At 38.9% G+C, this 14,017-nt stretch overlaps 1 protein-coding gene across 3 annotated transcripts in view; it reads right to left on the bottom strand.

Moving 5' to 3' along the window:
* PTPRO (protein tyrosine phosphatase receptor type O) overlaps positions 1-14,017 on the bottom strand; it is a 155,843-nt gene that overhangs the window by 58,364 nt on the left and 83,462 nt on the right. For 2 of the 3 annotated variants that reach the window (XM_087767500.1, XM_087767503.1), the window contains exon 2: positions 8,445-8,718. The exons of the other annotated variant lie outside the window; for it this stretch is intronic. In XM_087767500.1, coding sequence (XP_087623626.1) covers positions 8,445-8,718 — 274 coding nt within the window. The remainder of the gene's footprint in view (positions 1-8,444; positions 8,719-14,017) is intronic. 3 annotated transcript variants of the gene reach the window in all.

The following is a 14,017-nucleotide window of genomic DNA, read 5'->3' as shown; positions in this document are numbered from 1 at the left end:
GTGATATCTGGGGCTTCACAGAGGTCTGGGGCAAAGCTACTTGGGACATTGTCAAAGACAAGGTTTGTTTGTTCCCCCACAATTTATGTTCTTGATACTTACACTTTAACAGAAAAAGTTCCTTATTTGCCATAAAAAAAAATGTTGAAATAGCAGTTATTATTTAAGCATTCACAGTCATCACCCCAGAAAGATTGTCATCTTTAATGCTTGCCAATCATGTAAAAGTGCCCAGACAAAAACAACAAAACACTTGAAATTGCTCCTAAGTTTGGCATAAATCTGAACTTTTAAGATTAGCTGAGAAGCTTATCAGTGTAACGGCCAAAGGAAGCTACCTGAATGAAGATTTTCTATTTTGATATGCATTCATTCATTTATTTCATGGGTAAGTGCCCATTCCTACCACATCTGAGACGGCCACCATCTTCAACATATTTATCCATACCAAACTTCTACAAAATATAGCAGTACCATTACCATTATTTCACAGATGAAGAACTGAGAGAAAAGTAGTTTACTTGAGGGCACAGGGGAAGCCTGTGCACAGGAAGGAGGTAAGCACGGAACTGCTGATCTAGTGCTCTGAACTCTGAGCCAGGTGGGCTATAACAAGAAAAATACCGTGTCCTGTGATGTGGCATCTAGACCAGTATAGTTCCATTGACTAAGGAAAGCTGTGTCAACTCACTGTAGCTGGGAGTCTGGATTGTTGCTAATAAGAGAGCCACAGTTTTATTCAGCCTGCTTAATCCACAAAAAATAAAATAAAATAAAAAAAAATTAGCCTTTTGCTTGATGCTCTCCTCAGGAACAAAAAAATTATAACCACCCAACCATACATTAGTTAAGAAAGCCAAGCAGATATTCAAAACAAGGTTATAGTGTTAGCTGAAATTTGTCATGCTAACATATTTTAATAGAGGTGGTTAATGCACAACACCATCAGTAATTATGCCTACATCCTTATGAGTATTATTGTGTTGATTTAGATCCTGCACACTGCAGGGAACAGATTGAAAAATTCAGGCTGTTCATTAGCATGGCCTTAGAGGACACATTTGAGTTCAAAGTTCTGCTGTGGTAGACCCTGGAGAAAAACTAGTAAAATATTTTTCCCCGAAGAGCACAAAGTCACAACAAGCAAGAGAAAGAGTAGATGAAAGGGAAGAGCAGTATCAGTTTCAAAAGTGGAATTATCCCACGGAAGGTGGAATAGGTTAATCAAAGATGGAAAAGCAAGACTGTAGTGGAAGGGAAAATTAAATCCCAATTAATAGCACAGTATTTTCACCACAGTACTAAGTTTCCAGATGTGATGAGAAGTGGAGAAGAAAAAACAACTAAGAACAAAAGCCACAGATGCAAACAGAATCTCTCCCAGAGTCTTAAGAAGTCGTGTTGTCATTTTTAAGTTTGTCAGAGCATGGGAATGCAATGTTGTGGGATTATTAAACTATTTCTCATGGCAGAGACACTTCATTAGCTTCAGGTAAATATCAGTATATTTGTATGTTAATCACTTACAAATAGAAACGCCCAATCTCAGAGATACCAACAGGCATTTCAGTGGTGGGATCTGTGAAAATTTTGCTGACAATTTGTGATAGCCTAGAGATAAATAGGAGTAAAGCAGATCATGGGAAACAAAGCCTACCCTCTCCTTTCTGCTGAGGCTTTTCCCATCGCTTATCCTTAAATAAATAGTTGATCTGACTATCCACATGACCAGAGGGTTCATATCACAGCTCATACAGCACACGATAGTAGTTTAAATGACAATAACAATCTCTAAATAGCACAACTCTTACATGCAGTCATCTTTCATGTTAGCGGGTATGCCCTGGGCTTTCTTCTGCTATCTCATTCACATCTGAGTTCTCCTTATTTCTGAAAGAATTACTGAAACTTTCTTATGTCAGTGATTAAATTACCCCATTTATTCCTTCCTACAACAAATCAAATAAAGGATGGAACTTATATTCATTTTTAAGCCAAATGATTTTTCCTCCTGATGCTTTGATTTAATTAACCAATAATTGAATTAAGCGGTAATCACTACAGGCTCTCTTTCTTGTTGTTATCTTCCGCTTACTATACTCTCCTTGCTCATGGCTGATGTTAGCAGAGTAGCATGAGTGATATAATGCAATTTAAAGATTCTTCTATTATCTTACTTCCTTCGGCACCAAATCTTCGCATCAAAAGCTATTTGCACACTGTGAAATTAAAAGGACACTCAGCAGATAAAAATCATGTTCTGTTTTTCAGTTACTAACTGCTCCAAGGGTTATTAAAGAATATGTAAAATGTCACTGTTCAGTATCTATATTTATAATTCAGAGCATAAACACTCTAGTCTTTTTAATTTTACAGTTTTCAGTATTTAGGATCCAGCTTGTCACAGATTTCAGTGGTTCTCAAGAAATAGCCTAAATAAAATGTAATATAATACTTCAGAAAACTTAGAGCTTTATAAACGCTCTGCACTACACTGGCGTCTGAAGTTATATTACAGAAGGGACTTAGAGGATTTCAGTGTCCCTCTAATAGCATGTTTAAGGCACTTCTTCAAGCACAATCTATTTTTAGGCCTGCAGATTATATTAAACGCACATAGACAAGCTTGCAGGATCAAGACCTAAATTTGCCTTTTTTCTTAGTGTCTCAGAATTTGCTGCTCCTATAGCAACTGCTTTCCCATTATATCTGTTTATGAGAAACTTAACTTCTGTGTTTCTCCTGGACTCTACAGCATTTTGCATTTAGCACGTAGCTTGCATTATACAAACATCAAGGTAGCATAATAAATGCTGCTAACCACTTCCTCAAATGCCCTGGAAAATTCTGGATGTTAAATCCTCCATTAATGCATTCAACCAACGCCAGACACATTAATGTTTACCATTCAGGAAAAAAACCCCAAAAGTACATTGAAAATAAGTACCATATTCCAGTCCAAATTAATTTGGTGTTAACATTCGTAGATCGAGTCACTCTACATGTTCAGTTAATGGCTGATTATTGTGGTAGGTAAGAGGTAGTATTACATGTGGGTGGTTGAATGCAACTCTCTTCCTTCTCACACTCAAACCCAAATTAATCATGATTTACCTTCACATTGTGACTTTTATAAAAAAGAAGCCCCATTAGTGGCGTGACCTAACTCCGGTTGGTAATCCCCTTTATTCACATGGAAAAGTTGCAAAGTACATCACTTTCTCCCCAGGATGACGTTATTTCCCTATCTGTATAGTTACTGGGAGTAAGTCATAGCCAGGGTAAAGCTTCCATTACGCTATAAACTTCAGGGATCATTTTATCTCTTGCTAAAAAGCAACCATTTTTGAGATTAAACAGCTGTTGTTTAATACTTTAGGAACATAACGTTCAACTTTATGATATATAATAGAGGATACCATGTGCACTTGCTTATGAAAGGGGAATGTAAGTGAAAGTAGTATCTGAGCAACAATAGTATATATTGCAATTTCTAGATGCCCACATAAGATGACAAACAAAAAGACAATACAACTAAAAAATAATGCTGTCACAAGAACAAAGGTGTATCTGTTGCTCTTGAACAGATTTAGGCCAATACTTTAAATCAGCCTTCCAATGGAAATTATGGCAGGAAAAAATACTCATATGGTCGCAGATCTTTTCATTTCTTTGATTCTGATGGAGAAGGTTTTTTTCACCTTAAAAAGGGGATAACGTGATTTGTTTGCTGGGGAAAGCTGAGCATTAGTGGACCTAGATGTTCCTCTGAGTTACATTTCAAAATTAGGGCTGCCACAGATAACCAGCCTTTTTAAAGATGTGCCATGTCATCCTTTAAGAAAGAAAAGCACGAAGGGCCTACGTTTCATTGGAAAAAAACCTCTGAAGCTCCTATTTCAACAGCTCTGATCCATTAACAAGCCAGAGGAAAGGATTTGACCTGCTGAATCACTTCCTGCAGCATCTGGCACAATGACAACTGAGCATTAACTAGGTCTAATGCCAATTACTTTCTGAGAGCTGAAGAGATCAGAGTCCCAGGCAGCAGGCCTGCTGGTCTCTTGAGGAGAATATTTTTGGTAGAAGACACAGAGGCAGAATTCTCTCTAAAGGGAATATATTTTACAGTGATTTATGTAACGAATCATCAGCTTTTGAAACAATGAGACATTTACCACTCAAAACTCCTAATCACAAGCTAAAATAAAAGTCAGGCAAAGCTGTTCTTAATTACCCTCAGAGATCCTGAGATCCTGATTTCTCCAGTTCTCAGCAGAGATACATTTTTCTTCCAGCACACAATAAGTTTGCAATGTACTGCTTTCCCCATTCCTTCAAATGTACAAACATTTTTTCCTTCACAACAAAAATTGACAGTGAATATGAAAAAAAGAAGGTTATATGGGTATGAGTCACCCTGGGAAGAATAAAACAAGGCTTCAAGCTGGGAAAATGGAGCATGAGTAAGAATTTCAGTCACTGATTTTACATCCATGCTCTTTATTTCTCTCATAAACTACTTTGAAACCAATTAGTAATAAGGTGGAACTTTCTTTCAAATATTGCAAAACCCTAAATTAGTTATATAAATTCTGGAGTTACTTCACTCCCGTTGAAAAGCTAAAACTAGCAAGAGTAGAAGAAAGCAGGCTTGAAATAATTGTGTTCAATACCAGCACTACTTCTAACCTTGTCCAGACTGAAAACTGGAAGGAAGGCCATTTTGATAGGCACAACACAACTGCACAAACAGGAATCTGGCCAGGACGGCGAGATTCACACACCTATTCTCATGAAAAAGATCACAGGGATCTTTAATAATAAGTGGTCAGGGTTTCAATTTTTCTCCTTCAGTGAAGTACTGAGCCCAATTTGCTGAACACAGCTTTGTTACAGAATCAGACAAAAAAGTGTTATTTTGTGCTCAAATTCTACTTTACAGGTTTCCTATCTAAGAGGTGAACACACCCTGCTCATCTCACCCTTCTAATGTCCCAGCTCAGGAAGCAATGCAAGGATGGGGGCTCTGCCCAAGCTGACAAAACCCTTGGGCTCTGAGAAGAAATATTGCAACAAATAGCTCATACATTGCATTACAACAATCTAGACTACAGAACCTAAACAAGGAAGCTTTATAGTTTGTGGTGTTTTGATTAACATGAGAAAGCCCTGAAATTATTCCAGTCAGAGACAAGCAGAAAATAAACTGTTCAGTCCTGCAGAGAAGGCCCAAATTAACAACAGAAGCCTCAAATGATAGCATACATAGATGCATATGCATATATTTATATAACGTTAAGATATTTTATATTTTTATATGTACATATTATGCACACATATATTTATATGTATCAATATTTGCATGTATATAATTATATTTGCATATATATATATAACGTATAAAATATGTATTTTGTTAGCTTTTAAATAGTCTTTCTCTTGAGAAATCTTTTTTTTTCTGGACAGAAACCTTTGATGGGTAAAACAATAGTCTCCTCTGACTCAGGTGGGATGAAGTTTCAACCTGTGAAGAGGCATTCACCTTTTTCTTGCCAATATCCTGAGAAGCAGCACATTGCTGAGGGATGTGAACAGGAAAAAGGAAATGTCATCAAGATATACCATCAGAAAGTAGAGGTCTTCCACAACTCTCACTGAATTTCTAAGTAGGCAATCTCTTTGAAGGACCTTGCTCTCGTTTTGACATGCACAATTTGGATACACACTGCTCTGTGTGAAACTCAGATCTCCAGCATGTGGCCAAGCTGAAAGACTACAATTCCCTGCACCGACTGCTTTGCAGACATCAGGAGATCCTAGAAAACCAGTGTGAAATATCGAAATACAGCCTTGGGAATAACCACATTGGCATCACTGGCTATCCTGCTTGATTTATCCTGTGGCAGCCTAATGAATGGGGCCAATCTGCAATTGGGAAAGCTCTCCTGATACCAATGAAATTAGAGCAGGAATTAATTTGGTCCTGGAAGCTAGTTGCAACGTGCCATTTTTTCATGTGTAAGATATAGATGGAATAAATTAGACAGTTATATGTCTTTGCAGGTTAAAATAAACTAAGGATGTTAAACAGGCAGAAAGAGCATATGGCATGAAGAAAAATATGAATCTATCCTAATTATTGTCTGCCAAAAAAATCAAGTTAATTAATAGTCAGAAAATGATGTAAAACAGGCAGTAGACAATACCAATAAAAGGAAAAATCAAAAACAGAAAATGAAAACTAATTATCATCTAACGCAGTTTTGCAGGAGAAGCCAATGGTCACTATATTAGTTTTAAGATCTCTTCCCAAAAGCACTGTACTGAAATATATCTTAAAAGGCCCAGCCTGCTACACTGCCTTTTCATTCCAAATTTACTTTCATTACTGTAGCCTTGTGCTCGAAAAGATGAGTTACGTTAGTAGCTGAGGCTGCTACATGAGAGCTAGCACTCATCAGTCTGCCTAACAGAAAATACCAGGAAGAAGACTGGGCCTGTTCCCTTGCAAAGCTCACAATTTACAGCATACTTTTAGTGCTCAGGACAGCATCCTTCAACGCTGCCTACAAAAATGCCCTGTCTTTTCCATGAACCAGGTTGTCTTTCTGTTGAGATACAACCAGTGAAATTTGCTGTTCCCTTCTTGTTATATGAGTTCCTCAAGCAGTGCTGGCCAACTGCCAAAATCACGGGTCCTTCCAAGGTCTGGGTGAGCAGCAGATGCCACAGCAGGAAACCCCGAGATGCTGCCAGCACACCCGCATCAGACAGGTGGTGAAAGGGATGGGCTCCTTTCTGTTGGAAAGGACACCATCAAGCCTTGAAGGAGCGAGAGCGACGTGGGCTATGCCCCTTGGAGCCATCAGCCTCATGCTCTTTTGGGAACACCTTGTGGAAAACCCCTGCGCCAGAAATGGGAAGTCTGGGGCTGGCTTTGATGGCCTGAGTGACACTGGTTGCCTTCTTCCTTCAGAGATTCCTGCACTCCATCTGGCATCCTGGATCACACATTCCCCTGCTGCCAGTGACCCTTGTGGGCTCTGGAAATCAAACAGTAATGAGCTCTGCTGCACGACTGCAAGCGCAGCATTCAAAACCCATTGTAAATGCATAGTGAGGCTTCCGTGATTTTCTTTTAAGAAAACAAATAAATCATAAAACAGGAAATTAGATTAGAATTATTACTTTGTCTGCAAGGTTAAAGCAGTCAAAGAAAAGGAAATTCAGGCTGCTTATGAAGCCTTAAATTGTCTGCTACACAGAGATGTTCTTGCATATATGCCTTATGAAAGACTTGCATTACCCAACCTCATTATATTTTTCCCATGGGACCCTTCGTGGTTATCCTCATCAGGGCACAACTTCAGCACACAGAGAAAGGCTAAACAATGTATAGATGATGCAAAATCTGTTTACTCCTGAGTTTCAAGCACCTCACTCAGTAACATATGAGGCTACTGTAATACGCTTTGAATGTTACTACAGTGGATGGCATTCCTCATTGACAGAACAATATAAGTACACAAAATCATAACTATTCCTCATCTGCAAACCAGCTAAAACTGTCCATATGTTCTAAGGTACCATTTAGGAAAAAAAAAAAAAAAAAAAAAATCTGAAAATTGGTTTTGCCCCATCCAAATAATTTTTTGGTCTGTCTTTTCTTGAATCTGTCTTCCAGATGAAGAAATCATTTTATAGTCTACAAATTGCTCTCAGGTTGGCACACAAAACCAGTTCTGGAGCAACAGCAGAGCCAGAAATATGGCAGGAATCACAAAGAAATCTGTGGTGCTTCGCATAATGACAGAGCAAACAAAATCGCACCTCTCCCCCAGGATCAATGCACCTGGAGGTAGTAAGAAACAGACTACTACAAATATGGTCTCCATTACAAATACCTTCAGCTGTACTGGCAGAAACACATTGTGACTACTATCTGCTTTCCAGGCTTAGTACTGCTTCAACATATTAGCAATCAAAGAACATTGTTATAGCATTTAAAACAGAATATATCTCAGCACGTAACAGGAGCGTTTACACTGAAATGTCAGTCAACACTTTTTATTCCTTTTACTAGATTTTTGGAACTCCTGGTTCAAAGGTTTAGGATGAACATCTGGAAAGGAGGTTCATCCATTACCTATTTCAGTATGTTAAACCTCTCCAGTCAGCGTTCAGGAAGGCTCGCCCAGGGGAAGCCCAGAGCTGTCCCTTTCTTCTTGCCCAGACCTTGTGAATTTTCACTCACAAGCCTTTTCAACACATATTCCCTTCTGTTCTCACACAGGGATTCATCCTACACACAAGGAGGACCTATCAAAACCAAAAAAACCCCACCCCACCCCACCTTCTCCACAAGAAGAACTTCTAGGGAAAAAAAACCCACACACACAAAGAGAAGAAACAGAAGAAAAAAAGAATAAGGCGTTACTTACTGGTTAACACAGTGATTGATCTTGCTGACTTGGAAACCATATTTGAGTTCACTACCAACAGAGTTACTATGTAATATAGGCCATGGTATTTGGCATTAAAAACCACGGGGGCAGGTAAAGTGCTATTGAATTCTTCAAACTGGAAAAAGTAGTTCTTGGATTCTCCAGCTATCTTCACAACATATACAGAGGATGAGCTCACCACATCAGATGCTTCCAGGGAGACAATGATACAATTGTCTTCTCGGACAGTAACCTGGAAAGGTTCTGCATTCTACAAGACAAGAATAAAGACCTTGCTGAAGTAAAATCTATTATTTCACTTTTACCCATTTCCCTTGGTATTCATAGGATACTCATGTTATATTTGTGATAAAGTTACATTTCATATTCTGCAAGACAGTTAACATCAAACCCTAGCAATTTTTCCAGAATACAATTCACAGTCAGCCAAAGACCACAGGTATCTGATTATCAGGCCAGTCTCTCTGCAGCGGAGGCTAGTTCCTGCCATGCTCTTTCTGATGCTCTGGCTACTCCATCCCTTACATCCCGAAGAACAAAGCCTCCGCCTTTCTTTCCTGACAGAAGGAGGAGTAGAGCAGAAGGAGGATGAGATTAAAAAGGGTATCAGGGGCAAGAAGATTCCCAATAAAAGCCACAAAGTGTAAGTCATTTAAATCCCAAAAAAGAGATTATGAAATCAAGACTCCTTTATCTTGCAGAAACAGGATCATATATTCTTCAATGCAATATATTCTGAAAGCCTGCAACCGAAGAATAATTTTTGGCACTGACTAAGCTTTTCCAAATATGTCCACTCCAGCAAGTACCAGGTGATAAGCAGCTCTCAGCACTAGGTCCATGGCTTTGGTTGGCACTTTTCATTTCCTAAGCTACACCATTTCATTTTCAATATTTCTTTTATTAGTAGTAGAGAGAAAGAAGCAATTTAACCTTGTTTTCATATATCATGAGCATGTTAAGTCATTGCCAGCTGAAAACACTTTCCTTTTTATTAATTGCAAACCAGCTGTCAGCAAGAAGCACTTGTTCTCTACAGGAATTTCAAAACAGATTCATGGTAATTAATGAGAAGGAAAAGTTCAAGCTTTAATCAAGAGTTGCCTTTTTGTTTATTAGGCCATGTTCCTGCTTAGAGTTTTTTTACCCCCAGTGAAAACTACATCATCTGATATTTTCAATTCCCAACTCCATGGTATCTTTATCTCCTTCATATTTCACAGGCCGAGAGTGCTATTTGGAGGGCAGGATGGGCAACCATGGCTAGTTTATTCATTCACTACTTATTCAGTCAAGTTGTTCCTGTACCAAAGGGCTAGATGCCTCCTTCAGAGAGTAATTCTATCAGCTTGGCTACCTCCTGTCTTCCTGTAGTTTTGTTTAGTGGGGATTCTTCCATAATAATATTTTTTTTTTGCATTTATGCTGCAGGAGCCAGGCTCCCTATTTGGAATTCACACATATGGTGGTGTCAACTTCTGGTAATCAAAAACAACAAAAAAACCCCCAAGAACCAAGAATTGGTTCTAGGATGGTAAGATTTTAAACAACAGTAGTTTGCCTTTACATATATTATCTCATCATTAATTGGCTCTTATCATTGGGTTTTTGAGATTTCACAGTGTACCTAAGGTCATATCACCCTATAGGCAAAACTATAGGCTTGAGAAGAAAGGACCTAAGCAAACCCACTCATCTGACCCAACATGAGAACAAGGTAACAAGTGTATAAATCCAGCCCAAATAAGATAACCAGTCTAGACAGCTTCAAGCCTGAGGTTAAAAATAGAGGCAATGTAACTTCAGCTGCTGATTTGAGGTTTGCTTTGATTAGTCTTTTAGAAAATGACTTTTAAGTTGCTGAAATTATATAAACCAATGTTATCAATGGATGAATAGTTTGGTGTGGAATTCTGGGTGATTTTTCACAGATGGCAGAGTGATTGCTCCAAAAGATTTACAATGTAAGACTACAATTATGCAAAAGCTTCCATGTGTTTTCCTTAGCCTCAGCTGAATTCAACAGGCTTACCCTTGAGTAGATCAAAATACCACATTTCAAGTGTTTGTATTTTGCTTTAAATCCTGATCCAGCATTTGGATCCACATTTGGATCCACACAGATTCAAACCTTTTACCGAGGATTATGTTTAGATCTGGTCAAAAACTAGTAGACATTCTCTTATCCTTCTTCCTCCCCTCGCACTAAGAAAATGTGGAATGATTGCTACTTCAGCTCTCTTGACATGGGAAGACAGGAGAAGGAAGGCACCCACCGGCTGGCTTTCCAGAAGCATGTGCACTATTGTATCACAGAAAGCATGGTTGTCTTCCAAGGCCAAGCAAGGACAGACAGACCTGATTCAGCAAGTTTATTTCTACATATTAAGCTTGAAGTGCATGTATAATCCCATAGAAGTCAATGGGTTCTGACCTTCCATTGACTTGCGTTTGAATGTTTCACTAAAGGAAAGCGAATGACGTTATCTCTAAAATTACTCTGGCCTTCCCTTGCCTTTGTGGCTGAACTGCATGGTACTAATTCAACGTGCCTACCTTGCTATGAAGAGACGGACAAAAGAGCCCAACAAATTTATACGTGCCAACAAACAGTTCAAAGCAAGTTCCTTGTGTTTGGTGGTATTAAAAATCATTTGTGATGTTAATCAAGTACAGCTGGAAATTAAGCATATAATTGCAGAGTTATAGACATTCCTAGGATATAATTAGATGCTTTCAGACTGCTCATATGGGCTGTGATTTTATTCTTTGATTCTTCCATGGGTATTGTATTAACCATGTTGAAGACCATACTTTTATTTTTCCCCTCGCAATGTTTTCTTAAATTCACTGCAAGTACCATTCAGCAAATGATCCACTAACCTTCTTCAATAGTTTCACACAATTAGCATGACATGCCTCTGCTAGCTAAATACATAGAAAAGTCACAGAATGAGATGCTGTTGCTCCCTATGACAACACCTGACTGGGGAAAATAACTTTTTCTGAGTCCTTTATCTCCTAAGCATGTGGGGATTGTGAAACGATAGCCTCCCTTCTTCGTGTGCCTGTGTCCAGATGCTTTTGAACCACTGCTGCCATGACACACAGGCATTTTTTGAGTGACATCTCTTCAGTAGCGGTGTGGCTCATCCATCTCACTCCTGCACCTACCTGCATAATGCATCCCTCCCTTAAGTGGTACCTCTTCTTTTCAGTGATTATGTGGCCCTCTTGCACACACCTGTGTGTGCCCAGGCTTTTAAACTGCTGCATGCATGGGACACATGGTTTGTGGGAAGCATCTGTTGTTTATTATCCAGTGGCTCCTGAAATAATTTTTATCCTTTCATTTCAGCTCTAAGGTTTGGTTTATAGAATGAGGTGGCAGATAAGGGATGAATAAAAAGGCTTGGCAATTAACATGTCATAAGATGAAATCACTTATCTCCTTTGGGATACAGATTTCACTTTGGCAGTGTTTTAAAAGAACAGAACATTCTGGACATCCTGTTCTTCATGTTGTATGAGGTGAGGGTTACCGGCCAGGACCGGTCTTGTGATTTTGGGAAGAAGGCTAGGGGCGAACCTGAGTATTTTTTCTAAGTACTGCTGGAAGTGACAAACATGCCCCACTTAACTAGATTGTAAAGCCAGTGTGTCTTAGGACTGACAGCATCAGTATGGTAAATACACATTTCATTACTTCTGGTCAGCTACCTCCAGGATTTAATTTGCTGGTGTCACAGCTTGAGCGGCTGTTTCATGCCTGTGGGGAAATTTGGCAGGGCTTGTGCATTCAGAACCAAATGATTACCTCCAACTTCCTTCCTAGTTTATTATTACAAGCTCATGCCATGCTAAAGCACTTAGAAAAAAAAAAGGGGGGTGGGGGTAAGTAAATTCCACAATGTGATGCCTGTTCACAGTCATTTCCAGCGCAGGGATGAGTCACGCTAGTGGAATTTCCAGCCAATAACCAGGTCCCAATTAAAATAAAAAGGAGGGGGAGACAAGGAGATATACAACATGTCAAATAAACAATATTCGAAGAGTAATAGGAAAATAAATGGAGTGCAGCAGAGCTCAGAATTCTCTTTTCAGAAGTCTATATCCTCAGTTTATTCCCTTAGAAGAGCATGAGTTTTACACGAGGAAGAGATCAAAGTTGCAAACCAGCTACTAATTTTATGTACTTTCGCTTTTGAACGTCTCACAATGAAACGCATTGGGCCAGGACCCAGTTATCAAAAGTGCACAGTTACATGTTCTGCTGACTTTACGAGGAGCTGTGGATGCTCATCAGCTCTGTAAAATTAAAGTACTGGTAACTGCAGCACGTTATCTAATGCTAGACAAATGGAACTAAGACCCTGAACAAATATGACTTCTGTCAGCTCTTCTAGAGAAAATCCTGAAGTATTACAGAGTTTTCAAGTGGGCATCTGAAATCCCAAAGCAGGAGCAAATATTAAAGCTATGAGGATCTACTTCTTAGGGCAAAAGTATCATTATGATCACCTACTGTATAATGGCAGTCAAAAAGAACATCAATGTAAGTATTACAAGACAATACTGAACACTATATCCAGGCTTCTTGGATGAAATACTGGCTATTTATGTGACTGATTCTACTATACTCAGATATATTTTGTTCCAGTGGCCAATAATGCTAATTAGATTCTAAATCACACGATGACTCATTCTCACCAAGATTCATCTTACTTAATTCTAGGTACTTAAATGGAATGACTGAGAGCCAGGATGACCTTTTCAGACAGAGTACCTGTGGATTCATCTGAGATCTGAATTACTTTTGGAAGTGCACTAAACAGCCAAAGGGTCTGTGCTCCCAGCTTGGCAAAATTCCTGCAGTCCTCTGTCACCGGGTGCAGTGAGTCCAAGCCTTATAACAAAGATAGGACTGGGATCCAGATTTCAGGATCTTGGCCTCTGCTATAGTCTTGCAGTGGTACCTCCACAGAAAGCACATAAGAAATTTCATAAAATAAATAGTATTGCAAAACATGCATAAAAGTCATGTCACAGTATTTTTCCACCAGCTTCCTAATATATGTTTTTCCTCTCATGGTAATAAATGATACTGAAGAACAATTGCAATGAAAATGGTAAACATTCATTTTATTCAGAAATTGGAATCTTATCCCCAATAAATCTACTATGCACCTGTTGGAAATCTATTGTTTCATGTGAGCCTCTGTGCAGGGAACAGAGTCAAATTCTGGCCTATTTAAACTGTTTTAGTAATTTACTGTATTTTATAAAATTTTCTCTCTCTCTCTCTGTGTGCAGGCTTCACTTCACAGTTTTGGGATGATCCCAGCCACCTTCCAATCCTTTATAGCTAGAAAAAAGAGGGGTCCCTAAAACTCCCTTCTGTTGCAGTGTGAAGTCACCATCCAAAACAGGCAACAAGCTCTGGTTTCACAAAATTTAGCTGTGTTTTGAAGTGTGAATTAATAATTAAATCTTTACTTTAGATGACCCTTCAGTTTCCCACCTTGCTTCCATCATTACTGCATCATCTC

Source organism: Nipponia nippon, unplaced genomic scaffold (genome assembly GCF_047370975.1).
Source record: "Nipponia nippon isolate SJK-2023a ecotype South Korea unplaced genomic scaffold, ASM4737097v1 scaffold_3, whole genome shotgun sequence".
NCBI classification, from domain to species: domain Eukaryota; kingdom Metazoa; phylum Chordata; class Aves; order Pelecaniformes; family Threskiornithidae; genus Nipponia; species Nipponia nippon.
This window is presented reverse-complemented; position numbering and strand designations above follow the sequence as displayed.